We start from the raw sequence: 26,971 nt of genomic DNA, 5'->3' as shown, positions 1-26,971 counted from the left end.
TGTCCGCAACTTGTTTATCTGCAAAATCATTGGGGTTTAGTAAAAAAACCTATTGTTTCGATGTCGATGTTATTTTGATGAGCAAGCCTTCTACTTTATGCCGAGAGAGAAAACAGATACATTTAGCGAGATATAAAACAACAACAAAACCAGTTTATTGATGAGGCTGAATGTCTAAACCCTTTCCTTTAAGCCCTGCCGTCAGGTGCACAAGCCCACAAAGTTATAATATTGACATTTGGGTATATTAGCTTTATTGTGATATTGCACCGTGGGACGGTAAAACAAATGTGCGCTCATTTTAGTTGATTTTTTTCGTTATTTGCAAGCAATTTTTTCAACACATATTATTCCGAAATGAAGGATAAAAGAGTACAGGACAACATACACGACAGCAGTCCGAGCAAGCCCCCAGCCAAGAAACGAAAGAGCAAATTTCGACAAGGTTCGCTTGATGTTTCCAATTGCAATGACGACGAACAAAACAACCGGAGGGTTAATAACATGTGTGTGCGGTGCCGACTGTTTAATATCAAGTGCAATCTCCGCTTTCCACAGTGCAGGGCGTGCAAAAGGGCTTCAGTGGAATGCTTCAATTTTCAAAGCACCACATATGACAGGCTGTTCGGCCTTTTGCCGAAAAATCCGACCCTTGGTAACTTTGCCTGGCAGTCGAATGCACACAGGTACCCAAAAACCTGGACACGGCTAGCTACGGGATCTGAGTTTTTTACGGAGCCAGCAAATAGCGTAGACACTCCAGACGACGTGAGCTCCATGACAGAAAACCTGCTGCGAAACCAGTCGGGATTAACAGGCTGAGTGCCCTGATGACTGGGCCGCTCAAAAAGGCTGTGCTGCAATATCCCAATGAAGAGAGAGATGCAGATGCCCAGGATACCCCATTACCGCAGTTGCCACTGCCCTCATCCGAGCTTCTGAGATGCATCTGTCGGTCCGTTGCCGAGAACGAGGCATCCAGACCTCCGCAGTACCCGTCGCTTAATGAACACTTAGTGGCAGCAGCCTGCTGGCGATGGGCGTATTACTTCAAGAGTACAGCAGGTTTCTTTTGTGAGTGAAGGCCAGACTTTGAGCCATATTGAGATTTCTGTGACATGAGATTTCCAATCGTCTTTTTCTGGGATTCCCACAGGGCGATTTGTGTCATTTTGTACTGCTACCTACATGTTTGCAAAGGCGTGTTTCCCTTTTCTGTACTGACTTTATTAGCATAGTCTACAAAGAGAATGTTTTTGTTTACTTGATAGTTTTGTATGCGCCTGTGCCTTTTGTGTCTTTTGCCAGGTATTGGATATCCAGTTTTTTATATTCGCCCGAGCGCGTTCACATGCACGACCACTCTATCATCTTGTCTCTGCTATTGTACAATTTTATCAACTTTGTTTAATACAGACATTTTATACTTATTTTTTGCTATTTCCTGCCATTCATATTACCTATCACGCACCTGGCCATCCTGTTATTAGACGTTTTCACCTCATCACACTGGACCAAATACACACACACACACACAAACACATTACGCTACTGTGCATCACATTTCAATCCCTAACATGCTCTTGGTCGGATCAATTTCTCTACACCCAGACTCGCCTGAAGTCATCCTGCTTGGTGGACCAAATCAGGCAAGCAGCGGATATATCACGGGGCGTGTAGTGGTGGTCTCGAAAAACATCGACCAGCTAAAATCACTCATAGTCACACTGCGGCCGCAGCGACAGCGACTGTTCCAAACACAGAGCTTACTCACGCCGCCGCTGCTGTTGCAAACGGCTTTGGTCACAGACGGCCAATCTGAACGGCATGTTATAAATAATAGAATTCCAGGCAAGGGCCACGAATGGCGATTCTCTATTGAGATTCCGGGGTCGACTGCCGAGACAATATTTTCCAAGGAGCATGTGGTTGCCTACGAGTTGGTCGCCGACGCTCGCACCTACGGTTCGTTCGCCAATGCATCACAGTCGAAAGCCTGCTCGATCATGGTTAAGCGGACGCCTTCCATAGACTCTTTGTGGACGATGCAGGCAAGCGCGCCCATCACTGAAACCGTGGTCTGGCGGTCTAAATTGGAGCTAACTATTTTTACAAACTCGCGAATTATTCATGATGAGGAGGTAATATCGGTGCGCGGCACTATCAGGCCGCTTGAAAAGGGCATGTCCATGGCGTACGCTGGATTTCAGATTTTTGAGCGGATTACGAGGGAGGTCACTGTTCGTGGTAGCTTGGAGCTGGTTGAATATAACGAAGTGATTACCAACAGCACAGTCGATATCCATAGCATATATTCTGCAATGGACAATGACATAAGTGGTGGCGGCAGCAGCAGCAGCATCGGCATTGGCAGGAGAAGCACCAGTAACTATAGGTCTATGGGAAGCAATTCAATACCCGAAAAGGCCGACTTCCCTCTTGTCCAGGAAATATCGATCTCGTGCACTCTGACTGTTCCTGAGATATACACTGGCATTCAGTACGACATTCATCGTGGTCCCATCAAGTCCAGTCACGAGCTCATTCTTTTCATCGCCATTACAGACGACCAAGGAAATCCGCAGAGCCTGCGACTGTCGACGCCCATGTTTGTTTTACCAAAGGTAGTTGGAAAACAAGCAAATCTCCCTCGCTACGAGGACACTGACATGGATCAGCTGGTTGAGACATCATCCGACTGCAACGTCGAACGGGATGTTGATTTTTGGTCAAACTTTGTGTTTGTAGATTCTATACTTGAGAGTGAGGACGAACGCTTCCTCGAAACGGTATAAACGAAAGCACTGCGGCAGCGGAAAGTAATTCCACAGATGACTGTCCATTGGCCTTGGAGGGGTACCAGGCACTCTCTGCCAATGATGTTCCTCCACCATCTTACCCTGGCGCTGCTAACACCATTGATCGCACGGTTGTGTCTGCAACCATGGCAACTCCGGCCCAAGCTTTCACAAGGACCCATCGAGTACGCAGGATTTGCTCTCGTACTCTGCTCAGATCTTTGTCTGTGTCTTCGACATCGTCATTACCTGCTCGCCTTGGAACAGAGGAAATTCAGGCACCACTTGCAATGAGTTTGTCTTCGTTTGAGTTGTAATATTTGGCTTTATTTTCTCTCCCCAAATTTTCCTTTATTAAATTATTGTTATTGTTGTTGTTCTTGGCAGGTTCATTATAAATTAATTTTTGAGCACGGGACTGATGAGGAGCCCAAGTTCTCAGTGTGAGTATTTCTGTATGCAAGTGGCAGCTGGCTGGGCTTAAAATGCCGCACCCTGACACATTGTCCGTCTGATAACGATGACTTATGAAAATATGTGCATTTGCTTTTAAACAAAGTGATGCACAATGCATATCTGGAATTCAGTGAGAACTCCATGTCGATTGCTATATAATGTGCAAAGTATCTCCCGTTTTATTTTACTTTGTTTAGAGTATTTTCTCCTCATCTTTACAATATTTATTTTCACATCACTCCTAATGTCAACACACACAACCACATATTCTATCATGCCAGAAAACCATCTGAGGGCGTCTGTCATTCTGTAAACTGCAAGAAACAAAACTACATTACTTGTTTCAACTGCAAAAAACACTATGCCTACGAGCACCAGTTTAAAGCGCATGTAGTTTCGTGCTACCAGAGGACAGCCAAACTCAAGCCAAGTGAAAATGGGGTTTGTCGAAACCTGCTCGTTTTAAAATTACCACAGCTCAAGCAGCTGCCTCAGCTACTGCATAAATCATATCACGCCGTATTACTTCCAAACAGCAGCATGTACTGCTCCAGCATTTGCCAGCTCAGCAGATCTGCCGTCTTATTCAAGGAGAATGCTTGTAATCTCTTATATGGAGTTTAGATCGCCGTCTAAACAAAATCATTTGCCTGGGCTAACTGTGTCATGTTTTTTATAAATTATCTTCAATCAAATAAATGAAATTCATTTTATTTTCGAAAATATTTTCGACATTAAATGAATTCTAGAGTTATCGGCGCATTGGTGACGCAATGGCAATACTTTACTAGCAATAGTTTACACAGTCATGGCGCAACTGTGCGCAATGCTTTGGTTTTTAAAAAAAACTGTAACGCACATTAATGTGCACAAACAGTTTTATTTTGTAGTTTATTTTAGAGCTGCATTTCTTGTTTGTATATTTTCTAATATTTATTGGCTGCAATATTGCTGACAAATATGGCAGACTTAATTAAAGGCGACGCCAAAATGATCAAAACAACCCGTTTGATACTTGCTTCTCACGCCAATTCCTTCGACACCGGCTCTTGGTCTCAATCGTCTCTACAGCCAAAGAGCCTTTACTATTCTTCTGTCACTCAATTCACTGAGCATCGCGTGCAGCCTCATATGTATTATACTTCTGGCATGCTTAAAATATCAAAAAGGTTGCATGTACAAGTTGCGAGCGCAGCATGTATCTATAAGATTGATTATATACGCGGCGTGATTGATTCGGGATACTCTGGGTCCGCGTATATGACATATCATATCCCAGTCCGAAACACAACCAAGCAGCCAAGCAAACTGCCAGGCTGCAATGTTTGGCGTGACCTTTTTCACTGCTATCGATGTTTATAAGGCACTGTTTTCAATGCACTTGCATGTTGTGATTGTACCCTGTGTAAAGTGGCCATTGAGCTACGAGAACAGATTTCTGATTTATGTTTTGTTTTGTCTTTAGTGCTGGCACTGCTTCCATTGACGCGGTTCTCATACGCATGGATTGATTTTGACCCAACTTTAGGTTCGGGCATTGCTCCTACTTTTTCTCAGTCTATGTCCCGGCACATGTCTAAGCTCGACTTTAACGCAGACAATGCTCACAGGGCAGTGTTGTTGGGCTTTTATACTGCTGGATGTCATATTTTGGCTGGGTTGCGCTTACCATTGGATACAGCTTGTTGGTTGTCGGCGCCATCATTTACCGATTGTGATAGAACAACAACAAACCATGCAATTGATTGAACAGCGCAACAAAATTCTGCTTTCAAACGCTACTACATGTAAAGCGGCAAATTTAACGGTAGATAATTTGATGTCAGGGGCTTGTGAATCGACAGAACATTCCACACCAATGGTTGTATTTGTGCGGCGTTCCGAGGGAACAGAAATATGGCACGTGGCCAAAAAAGTGCTTCGGCGGGTAGCGCAATTCCAACAACAATAATTATATGTCACTCGCTGGAAGTCGCCTGGGCAACGGCGACTTATCACAAATTATTCTGATATTCAAAACGGGAATTGCAGGCAGCGCGGGAGCCCTCAAGCACTTATATGTTGCATGCAAGTAATGCTTGCAATGCAAGGCGTTATCACGCTATTGTCGTTTTTTTGGAGCCGACTGTCAAGGCGCTGGTGTTGCGTGGCGGAGTCTTTGGCATTGCTGCGGTCATCAAAATAAAACTTATTTTTGCCAAAGGCGACGAGGAACCAGTTTTACAAAAGATATCTGCCATGGCATCAAAATAAAGAAAGTACAGAGTTGAGATGAATGTGCGTGTGCTTTTGGATACTGTTTTACCTTGTGTTTGCCATTTAATAGAATTATGCAATGCAATGCCTTGTCACTAGTCGGCCTTCAAACGGCAAAACAGTACTTGCAGATGCCTCAAAACAAGCCCGAGACTATTCCCAACAAATGTTTTAACACCCCCTGCAATACGATGAACAATGACTGAATATGCATGTTCATGCAGCCCATGATATGCGGTTACGATATAGAACCGCTGTATGTTGCAAACGCATGTTCCATGTCGCATATTGCCGAGTGCAAGTGGTTGAAAGAGCTAGTTGCAGATACTATAAAATGCCGTACAGGCGCTTGAGTAGCCCTCACCCACTCTTTTCTACCAGTCTTTTGTGCTAGTTTTTGCACTATAATATTATACACTTCAATCTGCTGCTCTCCAACTCTGCTGCTCTATCACACACACATCTTTGTTTTCATACGCTTGTATCATCCTTGTTTGTTACTATTATATTTTCCTGCTTTTTTACTTTTATATTTCATAACTTTTTTGTTCCATTATATGGCCAACTAAATTCCTGCCATTTTTATTTATCCCGATTTTAAAATGGCTTTATCTTCTTTTTTTGTCGCGCTGCTCGCACCTGCATTCCCGGTTACAGCGGCCACGTCGCCCGAAAGGACCAAATTATTGCCCTGACTGAGCAGCTTGATAAAGTTTACATGTCTGCCAACATGGCTCGTGCCGAGGCAACCTACTTTAGGTACGCGCTGGACTCCGCCAAAATGCAGCACTCAAAGGCAATGGCTTATTAATAATGCTGGCAAAGCCCTGCAGGAGGCCAAAGCCAACCACGCAAAGTGCCTGGAGGTTGTCGAGGACCAGGTGCGGAGGGTGATCGATCAAGCAGCCAAGGACAAACTCGAACTCCAGGCTGAGATAATCCAAATTCGCGACAACACCGATGGCGTCAAGGACAAGATGGCAGCGGCGGTGCATGGTGCTCTGGAAGCTTTCGCGCTGGCATTGAATGGATCCGCAGCCACTTTGATCCAGCCCGAGACTGCTGAGGTCAATACGGAGACTCCTTCCTTTTCTTCGACTGGCCTGGCGTGAAGCCTTCCGAGAAATAATCCTACCAATGACGTATCGAGCGCTGGTGCATATCTTGCCAACCAGCATTGTCGCCGCAACCGCAAGAGTATCCAGTTCAACTTTTATCTGGCCCGGGCAAGGTTCCTGTACAAGCAAATTCTGAGCAACAATCACGACTGAACCATTTAACAGACCACTCCTTGATTTTCTGCGCTTCGCCAGTGAAGCCTATTTTGTATTTTGTATTGTGTACCCTATTTTTATTTTTAATTATCTGTTTAATATCCAATTATACTTCTACTTCCACTTCCAACTCATTTTTTTTTGGTGTAATCGGCTGATTACACGAAAAAAAAATGAGGTTACAATGTACTAAAAACCGACATCCTTCCCCAGATAAGGTGTTTAGAAGCTAGTGGCAATAGACCACTATGGTTGACAATATTAATCAGTTCGCTGCTTCTTTTGAAGAGAAGCAGGGGCAGATGGATTCTTGCGCACACGCTTGGGCTTGGGCTTTGGCTTGAGCGTCGCTGTAGCCTCACTCGGGTTCAGCCAACTCTGACGATGCATTATTGCGTGAAAAATGGGGAGGCCGCTCGCCTGTAAGCAGGGAATTGAGGATGACGCGAAAGTTTAGCACCGCAGCCATGTCGCGATTATTCCACTTCCGTCTGCCTGATGGTACTTTTTCGCCATCCTTAATCGGCGATGACAAAAAATACTGGAAAACAGCAGCAGTACTAAAGGTATTTGGTTGATTACAGATTAATCTGCTGCTAAATGCCTAAGCGTATCTAACGTGTGTGCTGCCTTTTTCCTCCCTCTGGCGAAAAGCGTTAATGCACTTACCTTTTCACAAATGTAAAGGTAAATGCGTAAATACAATCTTCAAGGTTGCCCCGCAGGTCGGGGATTTGTTAGTGTAATAAGGTGTTGCGGATTTGCATTATCCTGGAAATAATAACAGACTGCCATTACAAAATGTCGGATATCATCGGCCTTTCAAACTATTTATTTATTGATAATGGCCAGATGCTATCTCAGTTTGTTTATGACACACCGATAACCCCATTGCGGTTAACGCCACATATTTTGTAATCATTATAATTTGCAAAGGCGCTCAAGTGTCTATTTAAATTTTTTAAAAGCACAAAGCCAGTCCGTTTTTTTCTGATCCGCACTATTTTTGGGTTCGTCGCTTCAAAGGGAGCTAAGCCCCCTTTTTATTACTGATTTTTGCTCAGACCCTGCCCGATTTCTTAATGTTTTTTTTCCTCCAGACCGCCCACCACTTTTCTTCTCCAATTCACTTCACATAAATTCCACTTTTCATTTATTTTCACTATACTATATTTTAATATTATCATTGATGGATCGCAAGAACAAAATAGACAGTCTAAAGGCCCGCCTCGCAAGCCTGCGCACGAGGAACTAGAAATACACGCCGAGCTGATGGCGCTAGAGGCAGAGGGCTCAAGAAATGTACACGCGAGCAACAATGAGGAGGAAGACAATAAGCGATTCACAAACGAAGAGATACGTCGTTATAGCCGGCAGCTGCTGATTCCTGAGATCGGGACCAAGGGGCAGCTGAAACTGCGGAATAGCTCGGTCTTGTGGTAGGAACAGGCGGCCTGGGGTCTCCTTGCGCGCTGTATCTGGCTTCTATGGGAATTGGCCGCTTAGGGCTGGCTGACCACGATACCGTGGACCAGAGCAACCTTCACAGACAAGTCATCCATACTGAGGCCGCCTGTGGAATGCCAAAGGTAGTCTCGGCACTCACAGGTTTGTCCCGACTCAACTCGATGTGCAAAGTGCGCGCATACGACGTGCTGCTTGACAGCACAAATGCCAAGGACATCATGCGTGGCTACGACGTTGTGGTGGATGCGACAGACAACGCGGCGACACGATACTTGATCAATGACGCCTGTGTGATGCTGGGAATTCCGCTGGTTTCTGGAAGCGCCGTTCGGCTCGACGGCCAGCTGACTGTGTACAATTACAACGGTGGGCCATGCTATCGCTGCCTGTTTCCGACACCCCCGCCGCCCGATTCCACAGCAAACTGCTCAGAGACCGGTGTGCTGGGCGTGGTTCCGGGAATCATCGGCTGCCTGCAGGCCATGGAGGCAGTTAAAGTGCTCACTGGCCGCAAGAAGGAAGAGGCGCCAAACTTGCTGATATTCTCTTACAGATCCCAGCCGCACTTCCGCTCGATCAAACTGCGCTCACGGAAGCCTACGTGCGCTGTTTGCGGCGACATGCCGACAGTGACCGAGCTGGTCGACTATGCGGCATTCTGTGGGGCCGGTCCCAATGACAACGCGCCGGAGTGGAGCATATTGAGCGACCCTGGTCAACGCATATCGTGCAAGGAGTACAGCCAGCTGCTCACAGACTCCAGTAGGCATCTTTTGCTGGATGTTCGCGATGAGGTGCAGTTTGAGATCTGCAGCTTGCCCAACTCGCTCAATATACCGATGGACCAGTTTGACCAGCGCCGAGAGGAGTTGGAGAAGGTTGTGAATGACCTTGGCGGCGCGCCCATCTACACATTGTGTCGCCGCGGAAATCTCTCGCAATTGGCTGTTCAGTACATCCGTGATAACCTTGGCTACAAAGAGTGCTACGATATCGCCAAGGGTCTTATCGGTTGGCAGAGCGACGTGGATCCGGACTTCCCCGCATACTGACAGACATACTGCTTGCGATCGAGCAGCTTTGCTGGTTCTCTGAACTTTCCTGAGTGTATGCGAAAAAATAGAGTTGTATTTTAATAGAGCAAAACAACTAAAGGCATCGCCACACATTCGAGCCTCAAACAAAGAAGCCACAGTCGCGTAATGCAGATTAGAGGAGGCCCTTCTTGGCAGCATACTCGGCATTGAGGATGCTGGCACCTGCAGCGCCTAGGATGGTGTTGTGCACAAGTAGTGTGAACCTGATGTGGAACACGGGGCACTCGCGAATGCGGCCACGGTGACCGACATGCCATCTCCGGCGTTCCGGTCGAGGCGGGGCTGGGGCGGTCCTCCTCCTCGGTCACGTTGATAATATGCTTGGGCGCTGAGAAGCAGCCGAGATCCTGGGCCTCGCAAGTGTACTCGCGCAGGCACCGCTTGACCTCCTCGACCGACGGCGGGGCGTTGGCAAACTCAAGGTTGACGCACTCGGTGTGGCCATCAATAACCGGCACGCGGTTGCAGGTGGCTGAGATGCGCAGGTCGTCCAGCGGCGTGCACACTGACGTGTCCTGGCTGAGCCCGCCAAGGATCTTGAGTACCTCTTCCTCCATCTTGGGCTCCTCGCCAGAGATCAGCGGCACAATGTTGTCCAGGATGTCAAGCGATGCGACTCCAGGGTAGCCGGCGCCCGAAATGGCCTGCAGCGTGGTGACAATGGCACGCTTCAAGGGGCCGAACCGATCCTGCAGCGCCTTCAGTGGCACAACCAGGCCGGAGGTCGAGCAGTTCGAGTTTGTGACGATAAAGCCCTTCTTCAGGCCCAGGGCGGCCCGCTGCGCGGCGATAAGCGCGTAGTGATCGGTGTTTACAACGGGCACACAGAGCGGCACATTGGGGACCATCCGGTAGTTCTTTGCGTTGGAGAAGACAGCAAAGTCTGCCTCGAAAAATGACTTTTCAATATCGCCGGCGACGCTGGCATCGAGACCAGAGAACACGACGTCACACCCGGCGTAGTTTGCCGGATCGCAGTTCTTGACCACTGCGTTTTTGGCCTCTTCGGGCATCAGCTCGCTCATCTTCCACTTGGTCGCCTGGCTGTATGGCTTGCCTACTGACCGCTCAGATGCGCCCAGCGAGTGGATGCGGAACATGGGGTTTTTTGAGAGCAGCACGATGAAGCGCTGGCCGACAGTACCGGTGGCGCCGAGCACGGCTGCGTTGAGGACGCGATCAGAAGAAGACATTGTGCGAGGGCTGGTTGTATTAGGATGGGTGTGTATATGTGTATTATTGACAGACTTGATAAGAGATCAAAAGAAGAAGAAAGAAGAAAGAGGAAAGAAGAAATGCGAAAGAAATGAGCATCACCAATTTCCCAGTTTGGCCGGGCATCTCACTGTATGTGCGTTTTGTGACTCACACGCACACTAAAATCCAGTGTGCGTGTAAGAAGGTGCGGGTGAACCAAATTTCCGCGGGGAACATCACGTGAGTGGAAAAAGGTCTGTGCCGGCTCTGGAACCTTTTCGGATTAAAAAAGGGCAGTTGATTCAGTCTGCAGCTTCGACTTGGCCATTGCAAACAACGCAGAAAAGCAAAGGCCCTCACATATGACTCTTCAGGGACGCTGTGACCTGGGGGTGTACGCGGAAGACAGAGTTGTTCATCACGCCACGGTAGTTCCAGACGGCAGCCGCCGGCTGCGTGTTGCCTCCCGAGTCCCAGGCACGGCAGGCAATCGAGCAGTCTGGAGGCACGCTGCTGATACGGAACGACCACAGCACCCACCCCCAATGACGCGCGGTCCAGTCACGGTCACTTCCGTCACTGCTGCCATCGTCCTCGCTGCCATCTTCGCTGGCGCCGGTACTGGTGCTGCTATTGCTGCTGCTGTTCTTCGGGTTCATACAATACATCTTGGCCAGATCCCAGGTGACACCATCATCAAGCGAAATCTCGACACGGTCGACGGCCCTTCCGCCGCCTGACAATGCATAGCCGCGCACCACATACGGCTTCCACGCTTGCAGGCGCTCGTCGGCGCTCGGACGGCAAATTGCGCTCTGGATATTCAGCTCCATCAGCGCCGGGAAGCGCGGCCAGAACTGTTCGCAGTTGCTGCTGTTGGCCATCGGCGGCAGAATCTTGTAGTCGCGCTTCTGATAAAAACAGTTGGACTCGCGGTCTTGCACACGAATGTAATTGAGCCACTTGACCCACCGTGCGCCTATGATGCCGGGAGCCACAATGCGCGCTGGGAATCCGTGGTCGCGCAAGAGCTGGTGGCCGTTCATCTCTGTGGCCACCAACACCATGTTCAGCGGGTTCATCGCCCACTCGAGCGGAATCGATGTTGCGTAATGCACATCGTCTGATGCCTCGCCGTGCCCGGCGAACTCGACGTGCCGCGGCGTCTCGTAGAACGGGTCGCAAAGGTTTGAGGGCATGCCAGCCGCAACAAGTACGTCGCGCAACCGGCATCCGCCCCACTGTGCGTTAGAAGCGGTTCCCGCGCCCCAGATGACTCCGTTTACTGGCTTGATGGCCTTGAGTCCGTCTCTCCTGTTCCTGCACACTCAAGCACTGCGACAACCTCAAACTGCTGGAGTCTTTGTATGTCACTCAGCCGAAAGACCTTGGTACGCTGCGGGGCTGAGGACGCGAGCGAGTTGATCTCGACGGTCACTGACCATGTCTCTGGGTCCAGGTTGGGAATGGGCCCGTGGTTGCGCCGAAAGTGCCGCTCGGTCGGCGTGACAAAGTGCTCGATGAGCTTGTCTAGCTTGACTTCAGCGTTGAATGGCTTCTCGGCGCGAACGACGTAGTTCGACAGGTGTCGGTCGTTCCAGGGCTCGTCAGCGTAAATGTTTTGCGCGCTTGGTGGGGTCATCGTGCGGTATGTGTGTGGAAGTGCGGATATATGAGATAAAAAATTCAGGGTTTGGCTGTATATACTTGCACAAGGTGTAAGAATATGAGGAGTCAACGGTTGTATGAATTGTGTTTTGGTTTCAGAAAAGTGGAGAAGAAAGTTGTTTTTTCGTCAGTCGCTCGCCTGCCAGCCGTCTTTAAAGTAGTTTCTTCTGGCTGGGTTTCTCTTTTCTTTTTTTCCTGCTCGGGTGAGCCGCTGGCAATCGCCACCATGAGAAAAAAAGGGATTCTGCAAACCCCTTTCCCCCTTTCGCCCTCACCCCCTTTTTTGCACTCTTTTATCGCGTCCATCCACACCCCCTTTTTTTCGCCAAGCCACATTTTTCAGGGGTGGGAAGTCAAATGCAGCCAAAAAAGACCAGCCAGCCGATTGATCGATTAATTGCCTGCTGTTGATCAGCAACAGCAACATCACGCGCGCTCTGTCTGTTCCCACGAAACAAAAACATACTTTTCCTTGCTATGGTGTTTTGAAAGTGATCCAAGTCTCGATCATCCGCTTGATTACAAATGTGGGTAGCTGACTGACCACAAAACTGTGGAGACTCAGCCGATCACCAGATATGTTGTGATGTCAGGGATTTAACATTTTAGCTGGTATGTGCAATGTACTGAAAGGCGCAGTATGCATGGAATTGAGGTGAGTCTCCGTTATTTGAACTTGAATAAAAAATTGTCAAAGAGCAACAAATAAGTGCGAGGAGCCGATGCCGCGCTAAAAGTGAGAGGCATGCGCTGGGAATAACAATGGAAGGATTGCTTTATCAGATTTTGCGTGCATATCGGCAATATCATCAAGATATCTGTTATCTATTTGTCTAGACAGGTGTATATAATGCTTAAATGCCTCTTTCGTTACTGCTAATAGTTTAAATACCCTAAAAACCACAATCATTACCATTACCAACTCCAATATTCGTTTCAGTACGCAAAACACTTTCGGTTATTATAAAGTTAAAATATTAGAATGCGCCATACTTCCAGGAAAACCACACACCATCAGCAGCTCAATTTATTCCCATATGCGGTGTAACATGTCCAAAGACGTCAGATATTTTTGGCTTTAAGTAATTTAGTAGAGCTTTGACTAAATTCAGGCACACTGCTATCCTTATACACTCAGTCCTAATTGTCACAGTTTACCTTTTTTCTTTTTTCTTTTGGTAAACTGTATTTTTCAGGGCTCTTCATGTCGCTTAAAAGCCCAATCACATATCTCCGCGTACATGTGCTCGGTGCAGGCGCAGTTGGCCTTTTATTTGGCGCACACCTTCGGCAGTCCGGTCACTCAATCACACTAGTACTTCGGTCGCAGGCGTCCGTCGACCGGTTTTCTCGGAGCGGCAGCTGCATCGGTGTCGTCAACGACTGGGTCAGGACTCAGCCTTCGCGAAAGCTTTTGTTTCCAGGCGAAAGCAGCAGCAGCGGGCTGGCGCCATGGCTAGCAAATGGCGTTGATGCTGAAACACCAGAACCAAACTGCTCCGCTGCGGAGGTTGCAAAAGATAGCCGAGAAAGTGGCAAGATTGGACAGCTCATCTTGGCGACAAAGGCGCAGGACACGCTGCAGGCATACCGGTCGGTGAAGGACCGTCTCAGCTCACAATCGACTGTTGTCCTGTTGCAGAACGGCATGGGCACGTACGAGGCCATCCAGCGCGAGTTTTACACATCGCCGCAGCAGCGTCAGAAGGAGCTGCTGGTATCGGAGGTCCCGTCATTTATAATTGGAACCAACTCGCATGGGTGCTTGCGCAACCCTGTTAAAGGTGAGGAGTTTGTCACACATTATACTGCTATAGGCAGCTGCAGCTTTGCCGTTCGCCCATCGCTATTGAACCCGCCACCGGTGCTGCCACAGTCGACGCTGGATATGCTGACTGCATTGGGCGGCCTGAGTCTCAACACCAGCATCACCAGCTGGTCCGATCTGCATCTCCAGCTGATGCTCAAGCTTGCAGCCAACGCGACAATCAACCCCGTCACCGCTCTGACCGACTGTCGCAACGGGTATTTGGCCCCGCCCCCGCCAGATGAATCCGCGCAATGCGTTGATCAGGGGTACTACGAGTCGATGCGCAACTACTTGTCCTCGGCGTGTGTTGAAATTGCCGCCATATACGCGCGCGCTCAGCCCCATTTGCACGAAAAGCTATCAGCGCATGTCATCGAGGAGTATGTGACAGATATTGCGCGCATGACGGCCAAGAATCGCTCGTCGATGCTTCAGGACGTGGCTGCTCAGCGGCAGACAGAGGTTGAGTGGATCAACGGGTACTTGGTCCGACTCGGCAAACAGCATGGCGTTCCGACACCCGTAAACACACTGCTCTACACTCTGGTCAAGCTCAAAGAGGCAGCTAACTACCACACTTGCGAATAAACTCGACACTATTTCTTTTTGTGGTGGTTCTTGAGCAAACATACAAACAACAAACATAAACAATTGTCCACTTGTTTTAATATAGAATATAATACTAAAAATACATAAAAACAAACAGCAATATTTATACAGAACCACGAACATGGACATGCGGTGGTGAGCGACGGTGATCCGAAAAGACCATATCCAGAGAGTATTCAGGTGGCGGGCATTCCTCCTCGTGGACTCCCGCGTTCTCTGCCGCCCACGATTCCACAAACCTCTGTGTCCTCGTATCCGGATGCGACGCCAAAGCCATCCGCAGCGACCGGCGCTGGCCAACAGCAAGTAAAATATCCTTGTTACAGTTCTCATATCGCGGCAAATCAACAACCTCCGAGCTGATAGGGGGAAGACGTAAATTCCCGAAGACAACCTGACATTATGCACCTGACCACTCACATCAACGACAGACACAGCAAACACAAGTTCGTGCGATACCTTAATAGGTCCGGAGGCAATATCATACTGGATACTCTCGTATGCGCAAGGAATGTTCAAGCTGCCACTTATGCAAATATCCTGGTCAATGGCCACGCCGACCCGGTGCAAGGTGGTGCTGGGAAAGTAGCCCATTTGGACACTTAACCCGTCCTGGCTTTTTTCCAATGATGCCACATTCAGCTCGCGTGAGCACCTGGCCACAGTAGTGCCGCGCGACGGCATCCCATCGTTGTTGCAGTCAAACGGTCCCTCGATGAACTCGCGGATCTCAAACCCAGCACGCAAAAGCCGCATGCCCTTGATCAGCGGTCGCACATTGCCGCTAATATGGAATGCACGCGCATCATGGACGGTGCGCGATCCCGCCATTGTCGTCAGCTCCACGCGCTCGCGCCACTTGGAAGCTATAGTGAATTGCTCACTGGCCAGCGCAGCCCACGCGGAGCCCGCCTCTGGAATCCGCTTAACCGCCATAGGCACCGTGCACGTCAATCTGCAAAACGGCGTCCACCGCATCACCGATGATGTGCGCAGTTCAGCACAGAGCTCGTATGCGATAAAGCAGGGGGAGAGAACACTGTTTCGCTGATATTTCCTGGCACACCCATGCTGAAATGCCACTCTTGCTTGCCAGTTGTTGCGTTAAATGAGGCTTCGTCCGATGTTGGCTCTGTTTTCCCGTCTTTGACCACTGTGCAGATTATTTCGGAGAGACTTGATATGGAGATTGACGGGTTGAGCAGATCGTCTTGTTTGGGTTTGAAGCGCACGACTAGTGAGTTTACTGTGCGTGGGACTTTGGATGTAAAGACTATGCGGCCTGAAATGACTGCACATCGGGCGTCTCGTGGGGAGCCATGCAGGACAATGTCGGCGGAGTCTGGGATCAGCAGCAGCTTGCCCTTTGAGAACATCGTGTCGAGTTATGTGTGTGTATGTATATATATATATGTGTGTGTATGTGTGTGGGTGGGTGAGTAAAAAATGAAAAAGGAATAAAAGTACAGCAAAGACAGTAAAGAAAAAAGGAAGAAAAAAAAGAATAGTAGTGAAAAAATAAACAGGTTGTGGATATTTATTTGTCAGACCAATTGATTTGAATGGGAAAGATTGTCCTATTTTTATATGTTTATGTTGGTTGAAAAAGAAAAAGAAAAAACAATGTAGGTATTTATCGATCGTGATGGAGAACGGTGACGATAGTCATGTTTGTATTTGAGATTGTAGTAGTGGTGGTGGGGGAAACAAAAATTGAAGATCCGGATGGGTGTTATTCAGTTAATTGTAAAAAAAAGTGTTGTAATTGCTTTGTTTTGAAAAAAAGAGAAAATTTGATGATTCGAATAAACAATTAATTTGTTTTTTGTTGCAGATACTCTTCGCTTTTCACGTTTCAAAGCATTATGTCCACCCCTCCGAGATACAAGTCCAAATACAAAAAAAAACCTGGGCAAACTTGCTTACAAAACAAAAGTTGTTTTTGTCGGGGAAAAGTGGGTGGGGGATGCACAAGTGGGGTGATAAAATGAGGGAGGCTTGTTTTCTTGTTGGAAACACGCTTGTGCTTCTTTAGGAACAAGAAAGTATTATCAAGATTGCAATTTATTTCTATATTTGTGAGTTGCAAAATTTCCCTTTCAAAATTGCCGATATTTGAGATGACAAGACGGAAATATATAATAAAAAACCCTCACTCAGAGCACTCATAATATGTTGTTGCATATTCAGTGTCGGAGTATATATATAAATGTGTAAAGGTTTCTGAATTGCGATAATGTGATATACGAAAAAGGAAAATAAGCAAGATGCTAAAGTGGTTATGAGAGCATACCTGCTGTATTCAAAACATGCACTGCTTTAGGAATACCAGAGCATTAATATTGAAGGAGTGGCCGGAAGCACAAAACGCGCTCGCACAATATTAGATGGAAAATATATTAATTCTAGTAACAACAAAACAAAAAAGTAAACAAATAAACGGTCCCTCCCCTGATAAAAGCAAAAAAAGCAAAAATTATGTCGATTGTTCGTTTTTTGGTTTCGGACCGGCAAACAGAGCACACTTTTTTGCGGTTCTGATTTGGAGTCGGTAATAGTGTGATTTTCATGGACCGGCAATACAAAATCAAATCAAATGTATTGGTGTATATATTGCTATCAAGCGGCCCGGAGAGAGAGAGAGGGGGGAACAATAAATAAATGTATTTCCAATTGTTTAAAATGTTTATCTGAATTTGATATTTGGATATGTATTGTTTGAATTGTTTGTTTTCTCCATTTATAAAATTATTGTTGCTAATTACTTTTGCGGATTAACATTAAAAAAATTCATCATCATCATAGTCATCGCTGTCATCATCAGCTGGTGGGCAGGTTATTTGTGCTGTTTAGAACGCGCAGCTCCTCGAAATAAGGGTGCAAGAGGGCCTCCTCGGCGATATCCGCTTCTGCGGCTCGTAAGTCAAGAGCCTCTTCAGCAAGTCGATCCCACTGGCGCTGAGCTTGGGCAACAGCGGTTCGAGCGGGATGGGGCGGAAGGTGGGGAAGTTTGTCTTCCACTCGGGCAGTTGCGAGCATGAGGGCCACAGCGCTGGGCATACGCAGCTTTATCAACCTCAAAGAGCCTGTGATTTCCGGCAATGTGGGGACTGTCGAGGGATGGTGGTGGCTGGGCTTTGGGCGCAAGCGGGTCAATTGGGGTGCCCAAGATCCTAAAGATCTGCAGGATCTGCATCTCGATGGATGTGCCAGCGAGGAACGGGAGGCCAGTGGACATTTCGGCAAAAATGCAGCCAATCGACCAGATATCGATGGAGGTATCGTACTGGCGTGACCCCATCAGCACGTCGGGTGCGCGGTACCACAGGGTAACGACCTCGTGGGAGTACGAGCGTACGGGGATGCCGAATGCGCGCGCGAGCCCAAAATCACCGAGCTTCAGGTCGCCACGTTTGTTGATGAGCAGTTCTGGGGCTTCAGGTCGCGGTGTAGAACTCTGTTTCTGTGACAGTAGGCAATTCCGCAGAGCAGCTGGTACATGAGGTGCTTGACGGTCAGCGGGTCGAGATCCCCGCCGTAGCCGTCGATAAACTTTTTAAGGTCCGAGTCCATGAATTCAAAGACCAGGGTCAGCTTCTTCTCGGTGTGCAGCACGTCAAAGAGCCCAACAATGTTGGGGTGCTTGAGCTCCTTGAGAAGCGAGATCTCGCGGATGGCTGTGCACGGCACGCCCTCCTCCTCGTTGTCCAGGCGGATGCGCTTGAGCGCAACAACCTCGTGTGTTTCTCGGTTCTGGGCCTTGTACACGATGCCGTATGTGCCCTCGCCGAGCTTTTCAATCTTCTACAGAGGTGAAGGGGGGGGGTGTAAGCGCGAGTGGGTTTGTGGCGAAAGCTAAAGGATAAAGGCCAAAGGCTAAAGGCTGGGGGAAACAAAAGTGCATTTCATTATGTGCCTTGTGCTTACCTGGTACTTGTCCATACTGTTTTTTTTTAAGTTTTGTTTCGCAAAAGCAGCAGTGTAAATTGAAATGAAATGAATATATGATACAGGAGGGTTCAAAGGTTAGAAAAGAAATAAAATAAAATATTAAATGGACAGAAGAGAGGAATTGAAGGGCACAACAATTAAGTTGAGTTGAGTTGAGAGAAAGGAAGGAAGAAAAAGTCGAAAGTTTGGTTTGTATTGGAGGGGGCACAGACTTACGGGCGCATACATTTGGGCACACACAGGATCAAGTTTAGGCGGATCAGGTGGCTGAAAGCAGAAGCAAGCTAGTCCTGATGCTGTTTCCTTCAACATTACTTTGCATTCAATTCAATTCAATTCAATCAATTCAATTCAATTCAATCACATTTCCTGCCTCACATTCCCCCTTTCCAAAAACACCACTCAACCTATTCATAAATGACACACAGCGACGCAGAAAACACGGCAGCGGCGGCGCGACGGTTCCGCGAGATTCACTACCACCGGTTCCTCCTCGGCACGCGCAGCAACATCCACGGGGCATGCCTCCTGCGCTCACATCTGCCAGTGCGGCTGCCGCGGCCACACTCAATGCAGCTCCGCTACAAGCACCCGCCGCCGGGCGTCGGGTACCTGCGGCTGGATGCGCCGGCGTGGAGCGACGGCATCGACGAGCTGGTGCGCGCGCGCACGGTTCAGGAGCACCGGCGGCAAGTGTGCGGCGAAATCTCTGGCGAGCGCCGCCGCGCGGCGCAGTGGCTGGAGCAGGGCAAAGAGTGCGCGCGCACGCACGTGGTGGTGGCCACGCAGTCTGGGCTGCAGGTATTCGTGGCCGGGTTCGGGTACTGGAACGTGCTGGACATTTCGCTTGGGCTGCACAACGAGTCGTGCGTGGCCGTCAAGGCCTTTGAGGCGGAGGCGGCAGCAGAGGCAGCGGCAGGCACAGGCACAGGCGCAGAGGCAGGCGCAAAGCAGAGGCAGAGGCAGAGGCAGAGGCAGAGGCAGAGGCAGAGGCAGATGCAGAGGCAGAGGCAGAGCAGAGACAGACGCAGCCACACACAGCACAGACGCAGCCACACACAGCCACAGACGCAGCCACAGACCAGCCACAGACGCAGAGGCGGCAGCCGGCGGCGCCCTGCCGGCGCTGATAATTGCGCTGACGACGTACGTCAAGGGCGTGGGCGAGGACGGCATGGGGCTGTACAGGCTGTACGCGCTGGGCGCCGAGTCGCTGCCGCCCGTGCCGCAGGCGTTCGTCGACAGGCACGGCATCCGGCCGGACGAGGCGCTGCCCAAGCCCGAGTTTGCCTTTGCCGCGCCGCGCGAATTCGTCGACAGCGCGGGCAGGGTTAGGGCGAGCGACGTTCTGGCACGGCCCAAGCGGCCCGCCACGGAGCAGATGGGCCGCGCGTCGTCGGTGCCCGCGGCGGCCGAGCCTGTGCCGCACAGCGCGCCCGCGCCGCGCAGCGCGTCGCTCCCCGAGCCGCTGGCCGCTGCCGTGGCTGCCGTGGCCGCGCGGCCGCAGCGGAGGACGAGGGCGCCTCGGGCAGCCGCTCGGCGCTGGCGATGAACACGTACGCGTACCTCGAGGAGCGGCTGTTTGCGCTGCGCGCCGGCGAGGCCTCGGTGCGCATCGACCTGGCGTACCTGCCGTACCGCATCTCGCACGACATCGTGGCGGGCCAGCCACCCGTGCTGCTCGTCGCCGGCAACCGCAACCGCGTGCACCGCTACGCCGTCGGCTGCAATGGCATTTTGAGATCGAGCCCGTGCTGGGCCCCAAAACCGGCAGCGAGTGCACGTTCACGGCCTTCGACGCGCGCACCATTGGCCCGTACCACGTGCAGGTCACCACGCACCAGGAGTTTGCCGTCGCGCTGCAGGCCAGCGAGCAGGTCGAGGGCGGCGGCGGGCAGCACCCGGCGGCGGCTGCTGGTGGCCGACGAGGAGGTGTACGACGCGGCGCCGATCCTCGCGACGGTGTTTTCGCCCAGCGCGCACCAGCCGGACCGCACGGCCGCCGACCATGTCGTCGTGCGGCGCGTCCGCGACGGCGCCATTGGGCCGGCGAGGAGTACGACAGCGAGTGGCCAATCGGCGGCGCCATCGGCAACGGCGGCGACCATCCGCGCGTGCACGCGCTATCGGCTTTGTCGGCGAGGATGCGGTCGTCTACCACGACGTCGTCGTGGCCGGGCTCGACCCGGTGCCGACGCTGGTGGGCGGCGTGTCGGGCCGCATGCCGGCGTCCGCAGCGCACATCTCGGGGCGGCTGGGCGGGTTCGGCGGCATCTTCTCGCTGGCCGGCAGCGCGCGCGAGGGCCTGATCACGGCCGTGCACTTCGACGACCTGGACTACAGCGGCACCAGGGAGATCATCGTCGGCACCGTGTCGGGCGCCGTGCTGATCTACAAGGAGGTGCCCGGCCGCGGCTACGCGCTCGTGTGGAAGCGGCGGTTCCCAGCGCCGGCATACAGCATTTTCAGCGTCGATATCAACTGCGACGGTGCCAACGAGCTTGTTGTCGTCACGCTGCTCGGCGTGCACGTCATGCAGCCGGACCTGGACGCGGCGCGGCGGCGGCTGATTGGCAGCCTGCTGAGGCTGGGGCCATAAAGCGGGGCCAGTCGAATCAAAGCAAGGCAAAGCAAAGAAAAGCAAATCAAATCAAATCAAACCGAATCAAAGCAAATCAATAAAAAGCCTATTCGGGTCTAGCTGTTCACGCCCTGCGGAGCTCGCGAGCTCTGCTGCGAAAAAACAATGTCCGGCAGCGCCGAGCGCAGCGCCGCGGCCGCGCGGTGGTGCGAGCGCGCGTGGTTGGTGCGGCACTCGCGCAGGCCCGGGAAGTGGCGCGCGAGCCAAGCCGCCAGCCACTGCGCGTCCGTCAGGATGTCGGCGTCGGCTGTCAGCGCCAGCGAGCGCAGGGAGCTGGCGAGCGCGTGGGGCGGCGGCGGCAGCAGCGCCTGGCGCTTATTGGCGCTCCGGCTGCCCTTGAGGAAGCCCAGCTGCTCGTCCTCGGTGCGCAGCGACAGCGACGCGCACACGACGGCGGCAGGAGCCGCAGCAGCGCGTCGAGGTTGGCGGCCGAGAAGGACACGTTGGGGATGAGCAGCGTCGAGAGGAAGGCGGCGGGCGGCGCGCACGCGTGCTCGGCGGCCGGCTCGGCGCCGGCTCGTCCGGCTCGACCTCGGTGTCGGACCCGGCGCCGAACGCAGGCGCCCACCATAGGCCTCGGCTTCGTCGCCGCTGCCGCCCAGCGTCACGGTCGACGCGCGCCGCACCATCGCGCCGGGCATTGGCGCCGACGGCGTCAGCAGCCGCACCAGCGCGGCGTCCAGGACGTCGTACCCGGGCGCGCCATCCGCGCGGCGCTGCTCGATGGCCAGGTGGCGCAGCGCCGGCACGCGCAGCAACGCGGCTAGCCCCGTGGCGGTCAGCCGCGGGCCGGCATAGTCCAGACTGTGCGTCGCCAGGCGCTGCAGCCGCGGGCACGCGCGCGCCACCCACTGCGCATCGCGGTCGGCCACGGCCGGGAGCGCCAGCGTGTGCAGCCGCGGCCACTGCTGCGCGCCGAAGCTCTGCAGCCACGCGGGTTCTGCAGGGACACGGCGCCGCGCAACGCGCTGCGGCTGGCCGACGGCGCCCACACGTGGCGCACCACCAGGGACTCGAGCTGGGGGAACATTGCCGCGCAAAGCGGAAGCTCGCCATCCTCGGCCACCACGTGCTCCAGCTGCAGGTGCCGCACACTGCCTAGCACCACTGCCGCCGCCGCCGCAGAGCGGAGCGCCCCGAGCCACGCGTGCGTCACCGTCAGGGTTGCCAGCCGCGGCTGCCACTGCTGCAGCGCTGCAAGCAGCTCGGCGCTGAAGTCGCGCCCGCCAACGGACAGCGCTGTGAGCCGGCCCAGGCCCACGCGAGCAACAGCCAAGCTGGCCTCGGCTCCGCCTCCGCCTGCGGCCGCAGATCGGCCCACCGCTGGTTGTACCCGTACGGCTCAATGGCCAGGCGGCGCACGCGCAGCGGGTCGGCGCCCCACAGGTGGCGGCCGAGCGACGCGCCCTTGTCGCGCACAAACACGTCGCGCACGCCGGGCGTCCACCGGGCAATGGCCTTGGCGATGCTCCGGTGGTCGGCGTCCAGCCCGCTGAACCACTCGACGGCCACGGCGTCGGCAGCCGGCCACCCGAGCGCCAGAAACGCGTCCAGCGCCGCCAGCAGCGCTGCGCTGTCGCTGCGCCCCTCGCGGAAATAATCCGCCGCGCGGAATACCAGCCGCCGCACGCGGTGGCCGTGCAGCGCGTGCAGCTGCGCTAGTTGTCCGTTGCGCCGCGCCCACCGGCTGCTGCCCACCACCTGCGTGGCGCCGCGCTGCAGTGCTGCTGAGCGCCATTGCTGGTTGGTCTGCCGTAGGGCGCTGAGCGCGTTGGATGCTGCTGCGCCGAATGCCCCCGGCGCGTGGTTGCCTGTGCAGCCCTGCGCTATCGACGGTGCGGAGATGCCGTGGACTCGCACCCGCACTGCGGTATCCGCGCGCACACAGCCTCGAGCAGCTCGAACGGAAGCGAGATGTAAGTGTGGGGCTGCCGCCGTAGGCCTGTGGGTATGATGTTTGTGAGCTCATTGTGATGGAGGATGTGTAAATATGTGGATATGAATATGAGTATGATATGGATATGGTATGGTTGTGTGTATTGTATGGGTGTTTGGTGTTGTGTGTATGTAGATGTAGATGTAGATGTAGATGTAGATGTAGATGTAGATGTAGATATGTGTTTGTCAATGGAATATGAATAATATACGCGAGCAAATGGATTGGAATTAGGTGTTTGGTGTAATAAGTGTTGTTTGTTGCCCTTTTTCATTTTTCATTTTTCTTAGAGTTTGCCGCCCCGCCCCCGCCCCGCGCTTTATATATGGCGACGGCATGGAGTCTCCTTGTGGAACGCCAACAACAACAACAAAAAAATTGAATGATGATACCGTCAGATGCGCCCGCCCTGAGCAAAACGTAAAAATAGGAGTAAAATAAATGGCCGCCCCCTTCTTTTCCCACCCGAATTGTCATGCTGAGCACGGGCCGCCCAGCAACGCCCATGGTTGGTCGGGAATTGGTCAGCCACTCACCCTCTACGCCGCACCGCACTGACCATTTACATTGGAGGTTGCCTCCCCTTTTTTAACCTGGAACATTCCTTCTTTCTTTGCATTGCTGTGTTGTGCTATGCTTGTGCTTTCTATTGCCCAATAGAATCCTGCCAAAATTGCACAATACCTGTTTCGTATGTTTTTTTTCCACTCGGGGAAATTGCCCAAACGAACGCAGAGATGACGATTTTAAAATATTTCAATTGCAGCTCATGCAATGTGTGGTGGGGGCCTTAAGTTTTTTTTTAGTAAAAAAAAACTTATGACAGATACTGCATCGGAATTTCCACCATTCAGCCAATTAAGCACGACATTCGCCTCAACAATTGTCCAAAAATACAAGAAATTCAAAAAATACAGGAATTCCAATAAAAAAAGTAAAACAATGCCCAAACATTTTGCGCGTCTGTTGCATGTGGCCTGTGCGTAGACATCACCACCACCACCAGCAGGACAACAACAATGCATATACCTCTAACCCCCCTGTGAGAACATTTGAATCGGATATAGAATTATTTTAACTCACTCGACCAACAAAAACTCCTCACTATGCACCTCGATTTTCTGTCGAAGCAAGCCCGTCAACAGCAGCTCCACGTTAAATACCATTGCATGACTGCCGCCGCCGCCGCTCGCAGCAGGCTGGAATCTTGGCCACATCCCAGAGTCCTCCTTACACGACACAACCAGCAGCGGCGGCACCACCAAGTCTGCCAGTTCTCTTCCCTGGACACGCGCCTTCCGCAACGCACTCTCGTTGGATGCCAGCATTGCCCGCAGCCTCCTGTCCGGCAACTCGCCCACTGCCCTGCCACCCGCAATCTCAACCAGGGCGCGCAGTGTTTCGAGCCCGGGATCCGTGCTCGGCGTCACCAGCACCGTGACCCCGGCCAGCAGCCGCCGACAACGCGCGCGCCGCATAGACTCCTTCAGCTCAAATCCCCAGCGGAGCTCCGTCTCGGGATCTGTCAGGAGATATTGTGACGCTGCGGCACCCTTCTCATCATCATCCTCCTCCTCATCCCCCAGTGAGTCGCTGATTGGGATCCACGCCCCCCTGGCCAGCGAGTCATCAAGCCAGCTGCGCTGCACAATGTGTATGCGGCCGCTGGCCAGTGCCATGAGCATCTTGAATGTCCGCTTGATCTTGGTTCCAATCAGATGCGTGGCATCACTGGCACTGTCAACGATACTGCCGCCCAGCGCCGTAATTTGCAGCTGCTCATTCGCCGACAGCCGCACCTGGGTTAACATAATGCGCACCGGAGCACCGCCCCCTTGCCCATTGACCCGTCAACGCGCCGCCGCTTGACGCCCAAATTCAACTGCTGCTGCTGCTGCTGAGGCTCAGCATCAGCCTCTGGATCTTCACCGGGGACTGCTGCTGTCCTCCCGCTGCCGGTCGCCGCGCGGCGGTACTTGTACAGCCGTTCTTTGCGCATCTCACACTCAAAAATATTGGCCGCGCGCATCATCTCACCCAGCGACTTTGTGGCTGCCATAGCTGCTGCGCGCGAGGTATGCCGCGCCGCAGTCTGCTGCTCATCCTTCACGTCCGTCTGGTCGCCGGTACTGGACTCAGCCACGCTCCGCACCTCGTCATCATCGTCATCATCGTCATCACCGTCCTCGTCTTCGCCTTCAGCGGCAGCAGCGCCACCAGAAATACCATCAGCAACGGTAGCGGCACCGTCAGCGCCCAGCTGAGCGTGCATGCCGCAGATATTACCGGCACCGGGGCGCACAGCCATGGTATCGATGCCGTCGGCGTTCAGATCACTGTCGCTCAGAACATCCATATCGGACCACTCCGCAAGGGCATTGCCCTGCGGCACATCCACCCAGCTGCGCAGCCGCGGCACATCGACGCCGGCCTCGCCCACGGTGCCGTTCAGCAGCGGCAGCATCGGCAGGTGCACGAAGCTCGGGTGACTGGTCGACAGCATCTTCCATCGGCGACAGCACTGCTCAACCCACAGGTGGTTGACAACATCAATAGTGCTGCTGCGCGTCGCCGCCTCGTACTTGGCCCCTTGCGCGCACGCCGTTACCAGCGTCGTGTTGGCGCGCGTCAGCTGCCCTGTGTACTGCCCACCCATGGCCACCACCAACATGCGAATGTAGTCGCGCGCCGCGCCTGTGTAGTTGCTGACCGACACCACCAGCCGCTCCATGCCGGGAACCGCCGTCGGCGGCAGCGGGTAGTGCAGCAGCCGCCGCGTCGGCGCCGTCAGCGTCTCAGTCAGGAACACCTGGTAGAGCCACACCAATGTGCCAATGACCTTTCCCAGCCGCGCCGCCTTCGAGTATTCGTAGCCCTCGCGGTGCTGGCACACGAGTACGTCGACCTCCTCCCAGTCGCTGATCAGCGACTCTTCCAACAATGCCTGCGTGCCGTAATCCTGCTGCAAGCCCTGGGCTGCCCGAGGCTCGCACACGCGCGCGCCGGCCTCGGTCAGCCGTGGGTCAGCCGCGCCACAGCGCCTTCGCTCAGCGAGTGCCGCAACTGCGTGCCGATGGCCACGACACATCCAGCCATGAACGCACTCCGTGGCTTGGGCAACTCATACGCGCCGCCGCCGCCACTGCCACTGTTCTCTACCCCGGCCGGCATGGCCAGCGCGCTTGTACCCGCGGGCCCATCATTGATGCCCATCTCGCCGCGCAGTACCGGTGGGTTGGGAAACACGTATGGTGTTATCGGCACGCGGTACAGAACGCTGAGCGACTCCTGGAACCAATGCGGCAAAACCGACACAATGTTCAGCTGCGGGTTATTTTGCGCATACCCATATTTGTCGCCCTCGGCTTGCACAAGCACAAGATGCGTGACGTCCGGCCGCAGCCTGTCGCGCCACTGGCCGCCCAGTGCCACAATTGACGTCAGCAGCGCCTTCTTGTCCGCCGACGGCATCTGTGTCACCATCACAACCATACCCGAAAAAAGCATCTTTTCGCTGGCCGAGAAGAACCGCTCGCGGTACTGCCACCCGACAGCACCGACTGCTCTACCCACTGCGGCGTCACTACCCGCACGCCGGCCTTGAGGCACGCTGCGTACTCGCCAAAGTGCGTGTCGGGTGTTATCACGTGCGTTGCTCCCGAATCTCTGTGTCTGTGCGCCGCGCCTCCTGCCTGTGCTTTGGCCACGCCAGGTGGAATCGCGAGATGTGGCTGGCCATTTGCGGCAGTCCGTTTACTATCACGCCGTTCAGCTTGTCGTATCGGCAGTTGCGCTGTGCTTGGACTGTGCA

The 26,971-nt window shown here is 52.8% G+C and overlaps 10 protein-coding genes across 10 annotated transcripts; 5 read left to right on the top strand and 5 right to left on the bottom strand.

The window, feature by feature from the left end:
- The first annotated feature begins 292 nt into the window (after positions 1 to 292).
- BX661DRAFT_180342 (uncharacterized protein) lies at positions 293 to 1,383 on the top strand. The gene is given in 3 exon segments (XM_051535442.1): positions 293 to 686; positions 750 to 803; positions 818 to 1,383. 3 exon segments carry the CDS (start codon positions 358 to 360, stop codon positions 1,080 to 1,082), a joined length of 648 nt encoding a protein of 215 aa, XP_051392772.1. The 5' UTR covers positions 293 to 357; the 3' UTR covers positions 1,083 to 1,383.
- On the top strand, positions 1,384 to 3,289 carry BX661DRAFT_180341 (uncharacterized protein). Its single transcript, XM_051535441.1, has 3 exons — positions 1,384 to 2,740; positions 2,803 to 3,039; positions 3,066 to 3,289. Exons 1-3 carry the CDS (start codon positions 1,578 to 1,580, stop codon positions 3,106 to 3,108), a joined length of 1,443 nt encoding a protein of 480 aa, XP_051392771.1. The 5' UTR covers positions 1,384 to 1,577; the 3' UTR covers positions 3,109 to 3,289.
- Positions 3,290 to 7,973: 4,684 nt separating this feature from the next.
- BX661DRAFT_180338 (uncharacterized protein) lies at positions 7,974 to 9,375 on the top strand (the record flags this gene model as incomplete). Its single annotated transcript, XM_051535440.1, has 3 exons — positions 7,974 to 7,998; positions 8,040 to 8,147; positions 8,228 to 9,375. The coding sequence occupies 3 exons, from the start codon at positions 7,974 to 7,976 to the stop codon at positions 9,301 to 9,303; spliced, it is 1,209 nt and encodes a 402-aa protein (XP_051392770.1). The 3' UTR covers positions 9,304 to 9,375.
- On the bottom strand, positions 9,344 to 10,721 carry BX661DRAFT_90680 (uncharacterized protein). The gene has a single exon (XM_051539581.1). The coding sequence runs from the start codon at positions 10,539 to 10,541 to the stop codon at positions 9,384 to 9,386; it is 1,158 nt and encodes a 385-aa protein (XP_051392769.1). The 5' UTR covers positions 10,542 to 10,721; the 3' UTR covers positions 9,344 to 9,383.
- BX661DRAFT_180336 (Oxidoreductase, molybdopterin-binding domain-containing protein) lies at positions 10,616 to 12,422 on the bottom strand. Its single transcript, XM_051535439.1, is given in 2 exon segments — positions 10,616 to 11,859; positions 11,874 to 12,422. 2 exon segments carry the CDS (start codon positions 12,185 to 12,187, stop codon positions 10,902 to 10,904), a joined length of 1,272 nt encoding a protein of 423 aa, XP_051392768.1. The 5' UTR covers positions 12,188 to 12,422; the 3' UTR covers positions 10,616 to 10,901.
- An 843-nt stretch (positions 12,423 to 13,265) lies between these two features.
- BX661DRAFT_180333 (ketopantoate reductase PanE/ApbA C terminal-domain-containing protein) lies at positions 13,266 to 14,723 on the top strand. Its single transcript, XM_051535438.1, has one exon. The coding sequence runs from the start codon at positions 13,418 to 13,420 to the stop codon at positions 14,609 to 14,611; it is 1,194 nt and encodes a 397-aa protein (XP_051392767.1). The 5' UTR covers positions 13,266 to 13,417; the 3' UTR covers positions 14,612 to 14,723.
- A 1-nt stretch (position 14,724) lies between these two features.
- Positions 14,725 to 16,459, bottom strand: BX661DRAFT_180332 (uncharacterized protein). Its single transcript, XM_051535437.1, has 3 exons — positions 15,673 to 16,459; positions 15,008 to 15,640; positions 14,725 to 14,984 (listed from the first exon to the last, which is right to left on the bottom strand). The coding sequence occupies exons 1-3, from the start codon at positions 16,006 to 16,008 to the stop codon at positions 14,736 to 14,738; spliced, it is 1,218 nt and encodes a 405-aa protein (XP_051392766.1). The 5' UTR covers positions 16,009 to 16,459; the 3' UTR covers positions 14,725 to 14,735.
- Positions 16,460 to 17,481: 1,022 nt separating this feature from the next.
- On the bottom strand, positions 17,482 to 18,574 carry BX661DRAFT_193513 (cell division protein kinase putative; the record flags this gene model as incomplete). Its single annotated transcript, XM_051537783.1, is given in 4 exon segments — positions 17,482 to 17,684; positions 17,744 to 18,029; positions 18,044 to 18,436; positions 18,560 to 18,574. 4 exon segments carry the CDS (start codon positions 18,572 to 18,574, stop codon positions 17,482 to 17,484), a joined length of 897 nt encoding a protein of 298 aa, XP_051392765.1.
- Positions 18,575 to 19,757: 1,183 nt separating this feature from the next.
- Positions 19,758 to 21,182, top strand: BX661DRAFT_170117 (uncharacterized protein; the record flags this gene model as incomplete). Its single annotated transcript, XM_051533590.1, has 3 exons — positions 19,758 to 19,913; positions 20,116 to 20,517; positions 20,727 to 21,182. 3 exons carry the CDS (start codon positions 19,758 to 19,760, stop codon positions 21,180 to 21,182), a joined length of 1,014 nt encoding a protein of 337 aa, XP_051392764.1.
- On the bottom strand, positions 21,075 to 23,237 carry BX661DRAFT_180329 (uncharacterized protein). The gene is given in 6 exon segments (XM_051535436.1): positions 21,075 to 21,717; positions 21,793 to 22,147; positions 22,177 to 22,523; positions 22,546 to 22,547; positions 22,558 to 23,089; positions 23,130 to 23,237. 6 exon segments carry the CDS (start codon positions 23,191 to 23,193, stop codon positions 21,281 to 21,283), a joined length of 1,737 nt encoding a protein of 578 aa, XP_051392763.1. The 5' UTR covers positions 23,194 to 23,237; the 3' UTR covers positions 21,075 to 21,280.
- Positions 23,238 to 26,971: the final 3,734 nt, after the last annotated feature.

The sequence above is a fragment of the Kickxella alabastrina genome (assembly GCF_025024165.1).
Source record: "Kickxella alabastrina strain RSA 675 chromosome Unknown BX661scaffold_7, whole genome shotgun sequence".
NCBI classification, from domain to species: domain Eukaryota; kingdom Fungi; phylum Kickxellomycota; class Kickxellomycetes; order Kickxellales; family Kickxellaceae; genus Kickxella; species Kickxella alabastrina.
The sequence above is the reverse complement of the archived record's forward strand: the minus strand, read 5'-3'. Positions and strand labels throughout refer to the sequence as shown.